Source organism: Mus pahari, chromosome 20 (genome assembly GCF_900095145.1).
Source record: "Mus pahari chromosome 20, PAHARI_EIJ_v1.1, whole genome shotgun sequence".
Classification (NCBI taxonomy): Eukaryota; Metazoa; Chordata; class Mammalia; order Rodentia; family Muridae; genus Mus; species Mus pahari.
This window is the reverse complement of record NC_034609.1, coordinates 34,616,908-34,622,242: the sequence shown is the minus strand read 5'-3', so window position 1 is coordinate 34,622,242 and position 5,335 is coordinate 34,616,908. Positions and strand designations below refer to the sequence as shown.

The following is a 5,335-nucleotide window of genomic DNA, read 5'->3' as shown; positions in this document are numbered from 1 at the left end:
CAGGGCCAGGGGCAGGGGCAGGGGCAGGGGCAGGGGCAGGGGCAGGGGCAGGGGCAGGGGCAGGGAGGTCTCTGTGAGTTGGAGAGTAGCCTGGTTTATCTACATAGTGAGTTTCAGGTCAGCCAGGGGCCAACAGTGAGACTTTGTTTCAAAAATGGAAGTAGGGGGAGTCTAAGTCCTGTTTTTTTGTTTGTTTGTTTTTGTTTTGGATTTATTTGTTGTTATATGTAAGTGCACTGTAGCTGTCTTCAGACTCACCAGAAGAGGGCGTCAGATCTCATTGCAGATGGTTGTGAGCCACCATGTGGTTGATGGGATTTGAACTCCGGACCTTAGGAAAAGCAGTCAGTGCTCTTATAGGCTGAGCCATCTTGCCAGTCCCTAAGTCCTGGTTCTTAAAGATGTCCAAGCAAAGGCCCTGGTGTTTAATAACATTGACTATAACTTTTGGGACTTCAAGTTACAGGCCAGGTAGTTTCCTGGATTTTGTTACTTTTTTTCCTTCTTCTTGAAACAGTCTTACGTTGGCTTCAACCTTCCTGCCTTCACCCACTGAAAGCTAGGATCCAGACATATGCCACCACACCCGGGTTATGAGATGCAGGGGATCAAAACCATGTCTTTGTGCACTCTGCCAATTGACCTACATCACCAGCTTCTCCTTGGTTTTTTTTTTTTTATGGTTTTTCGAGACAGGGTTTCTCTGTGTAGTCCTGGCTGTTCTGGAACTCATTCTGTAGACCAGGCTAGCCTCGAACTCAGAAATCCGACTGCCTCTGCCTCCCGAGTGCTGGGATTAAAGGCATGCGCCACCACGCCCGGCCTTTGTTTTTATTTTAAATGTTCACAGTTTTACTTTACATTTGAGCGGTCACCTAGAAGGCCCAAGAGCAGGGATTATAATCTATGTACTCTTAACATTCATTGAATTTCCGCCTGCTTCTCTAGGTAAGAAATACAGGTCAGACCCAAAATGAGGCTCTCAGATACCGGAATACATTCGGTTTTGAAGTTCATCTATACACACACACACACACACACACACACACACACACACACACACACACACAAAGTTTTTAACCCTTCCCCCTCCACCCACCGTGAGTCACCGAGCCGGCGAAATATTCCCCCGGCCATCTTAGTTGTGTCAGACCAAATTCACTTCTCCTTTCTTTTTCTTTTCCATGTCGACAATCGAGAGATTTATACCACGGCGCCCCTACGCAGGTCTTCTCAGCAGCTCCAGCAGTTCCTCCGGGAAGGTTATCCACTTTCCCGCCAGCCGAATCCAGGGCGTGGACCCTTCCTTCGCAGCGCATCCTCCGCTTTTCACTCGGCCGCGCACTCCCGGGGTCGACCGCCCGCTGGGGAGGAGCCACGCCAGCCCACGCCCGCGGCTCCGCCCCCCTCATTTAAATACACGTCGCCCGGCGGGTGCGTCGAGCTCGCCGCGAACCCAAGATGGCGGTGTGTGGACGTGTACGGGGGATGTTCCGCTTGTCGGCGGCGTTGCCGCTGCTGCTGCTCGCGGCGGCAGGGGCCCAGAACGGCCTCGGTCAGGGCCAGGGTCCGGGGGCCAACTTTGGGCCTTTCCAGGGCCAAGGTGGAGGCGGCAGCCCGGCCGGGCAGCAGCAGCCTCAGTTATCGCAGCAGCAGCAGCAGCAGCCGCCGCCTCAGCAGCAGCAGCAGCCCCAGCAGCAGCAGCAGCCCCAGCAGCAGTCTCTTTTCCTGGCGGGCGGGCTCCCGGCCCGGCGGGGCGGAGCGGGGCCCGGTGGGACTGGCGGAGGCTGGAAGCTGGCGGAGGAAGAGTCCTGCCGGGAGGACGTGACCCGTGTGTGCCCCAAACACACCTGGAGCAACAACCTGGCGGTGCTCGAGTGCCTGCAGGACGTGAGGGAGGTGAGGAGGTGGGACGGGCCTGGGAGGAGGGCCGAGCCTGGTGCGGGCCGGAGGGTGTCGCCGGCCTGGAAGCCGCGGATGCCGGGCTGCAGCAGCAGCAGCTTCTCTTCGCTCTTTTCCTTCAGGGCTGTGATCGCGCCTCTCTCTTCCCTGCCCCTCACTCCCGAGTGCGTTCGGGCAAGCCGATCCCACCCCGATCCTTCCTCTCCCCCGGTCCCCTAGTTCGCTCGCTCCCTGTCGTCGCGGTGTTCTGGGATCAGGACCTCGGCTCCCGGCCTCCGGAGGCGAAGGCCTAAGGAGCATGTTTTCTGTTTGCGCTCCTGTCTTTTGTGTGATGCTCTATGCAGAGCGGTTCCTCGCCGGAAAACCAGTTTAGGATTTTTTTTTTTCTTTTTTTGCTATCTGTTTCGACCTGACTGGTTTGTAGTAATGGATTTCAACGTGGAAAAAAAAAAAAAAGATCGGTATATTTAAACTGCTAAAGATCGATCTGCTGTTTATTTAGCAGTAGGCATTTGGTGAGCTAACCTGGGTTCTCTTCTGGTGTGATTGTAGTCAAGAGCCGAATTTACTGTTTCGACCACATTCTTTTGTAATTGTTAAATCCTTACTACTTACCTGGTGCTGAAACAAATTATGCTTTTTTTTGTCTTCACTTCCTGTGGTCAGTTTTGTAAAGGACCTCATTTTTAGGCTGTTCCTTCATGTGGCTTGGAACCCTAAAGCCTGGGAAAGTTGCAGGCAGCATTGGATGCTATATAATAAATATATAGTGTTTGTGGTGTGTAGTGGGGGTCTTTCTGAAGTCTCAAGAGAGTTGTTTTTGAGACAGGATCTGCTTGGAGCCCAGGTTGGCCGCCTACAAGAGGCATCCTTTTGCGTCTGGCTGAGCCACTTCACCTAGTTTGAAATCATTTTAACAGTACCTCATAGTGAGTTCGTTCAGAGCTGATATTACTTGGTGTGCTTCAGTTAAAAAACATCGACAACTTCTTTTCTATATTTGATGCTGCAGACGTGAGCGTATTGGTAGGAATATTTGTTTTCAGAGGTTTAGATAAACAAGATGGCAAAGGCTGGCAAGTAGGAAATTGCCGATTGGCCATCTCATTTGGAATACTGTATCTTCAGGATTGTTCAAGGCCATGAGGTGGCCACTTGGTTTATAGACATTTGCTAGTCTTGTTTTACTGTTATACAAAGGTAAGGCCCTTTTTTTATGGCACATCCTGTTAATTCTGGAACCTGAGAGGAAGAGGCTGGCAGATCTCTCTCTCTCTCTCTCAATTTGAGACTACAGTCTAGTCAAAGTAGAGAGTTCCAGACTAGCCAGGGTAACAATAGGACTTAAAAAAGAAAAACAAAAAAACAAAGTCAGAAGAGGAAAAGACATTCAAAATCAAGAGCCAGAAAGTTTCCAGAGCTGACAGAAATGTGGAACCTTACATGGGTCTCATGCATAGCTTGAAGATTGGAAAGTAGACACAACCAATAGTCTTAACTGTTAAACCTTTTGGAATTTCCTATTTGATTTTTGAGGATACTTACTAGATGTTTCCTTAAGGTGAGATCGTCCCATGTGTTAGTAGATACATTGTTACTGTATTGTTGTAGAAATAGGATATCATTAGGGGAAAGTGCCAAAAAGAAGTCCAGTGGAAGGAGAGCCTAAAGCTGTGTACGTTATGGACACCTATATAACTTTCTCTATAGGAGCACTGAATGGTCTGATGTCATTCATGTAGTGGCCCTCTCCACCTATAAAGAGCAGACTTGTCTAATTTTGGAATCTTTAACCTAGTGGTACCATTTTTCCCCCTTAGATTAGTTTGCATAAAGAAAAATACACTCAGCTGAAAATGTCATCACTGGTCTACTATTGGTCTCAAAATTCCCAATTCCCAGCAAGGATATTTCAGTAAACTCTTTTTTTCTTCCTTCCTTCCATGTGAGTACACTGTTGTCTTCAGACACACCAGAAGAGGGCATCAGATCACATTACAGATGGTTGTGAGCCACCATGTGGTTGCTGAGATTTGAACTCAGGACTTCCGGAAGAGCAGTCAGTGCTCTTAACCGCTGAGCCATCTCTCCAGCCCCGTAAACTCACTTTCTTTTGTCAGGGTCATATATAAACTCTTATGGTTGGTAGCTATGTTTCTATTTTCTTTGTGATGTTCTAGAGTACCTAGTTCAGTGCTGGAGCTGGAGAGTATTGTTAGCTGCTTGGGGATGAGTGAATTGGTGGGTGTGCTTTTACACTCCCTTGGAGGGGAGTGCCGTGTAAATCGTAGACCCACTATTGGAAGGAAGGAGCTGAATATTCAAGTTGTTTTGTTTTTGTTTTCCAAGACAGGATTTCTCTCCCTGACTTTTCTGAAGGCCAGTTTGGCCTCAAACTCAAGAGATCTGCCTGCCTCTGCTTCCCAAGTGCCAGGGAATAAAGGCATGCTGTTTGACCCACCTACTCTCTCCTTCTCCTCCTCCTCCTCCTCCTCCTCTTCTCCCCCCCCCCCAAAAAAAAAAATGGTCTACACAGATCTCACTCTGTAGCCCTGGAAATTTTTCTGTATCCACCAGCCTGGCTTTAACCTGCTTCTGACTCTTGAGTACTGGAACTAAAGGCATTGTTTAGAATTTAAGGTTCTTTCTAGTGTGGTCCAAAATTATGTAGTTCACGTACAGGATTATTTGGAGCACAGTTTTACCTTTGAGTAATATCAGTTGGTATTTAATTCAGTTCATCTAATGTGTCATCTGCCAACAAAGGCCACATCTGAGGCTATGCCTTAGCAAAACTCATGTCAACTATAGATTAGTTCATCACAGCTTTACTGAAGGCAGTTTGACCATTATGTAGAGCATTTTTGTGGACCCCTCTGATGAGACGTACTTTTTTGAGACAGGGTTTCTTTATGTACACTAGGCTGTCCTGGAACTTGAACTCCATAAAGATCTGCCTGCTTCTCTGCCTTTCAAGTGCTAGGATTAAAGGCATGTGCCAGGGCTGGAGAGATGGCTCAGTGAGTGGTTTAAGAGCACTGGCTGTGGGACTGTCAGAGGACCTGAGTTCAGTTTCCAGCATCCACTCGGCAGCTCACAACTGTCTGTCACTTCTAATCCAGGGAATTTGACAACCTCATTCAGACATAAAGCAAACAAAACACTGATATACATTTAAAAAAAAAGTGTACGCAGGGTGCGGTGGCTCACACCTTTAATCCCAGCACTCTGGGGGGGAGAGACAGGTGGATTTCTGAGTTCGAGGCTAGCCTGGTCTACAGAGTGAGTTCCAGGACAGCCAGGGCTGAGACTGATACATTTTAAAGCATATACCAGATGTCATTTTATTTACGAGTATTTCAGTGTGTGTCTGAGATACTTAAAAATATCTCTTAGGCCGGGCGGGGTGGCTCACGCCTTTAATCCCAGCACT

At 48.3% G+C, this 5,335-nt stretch overlaps 1 protein-coding gene across 1 annotated transcript in view; it reads left to right on the top strand.

Moving 5' to 3' along the window:
- The first annotated feature begins 1,447 nt into the window (after positions 1–1,447).
- The window catches only part of Glg1 (golgi glycoprotein 1), a 95,779-nt gene continuing 91,891 nt past the window's right edge, over positions 1,448–5,335 (top strand). Inside the window, exon 1 of the mRNA XM_021220115.1 lies at positions 1,448–1,899. Coding sequence (XP_021075774.1) covers positions 1,462–1,899 — 438 coding nt within the window. The 5' untranslated portion in view covers positions 1,448–1,461. The remainder of the gene's footprint in view (positions 1,900–5,335) is intronic.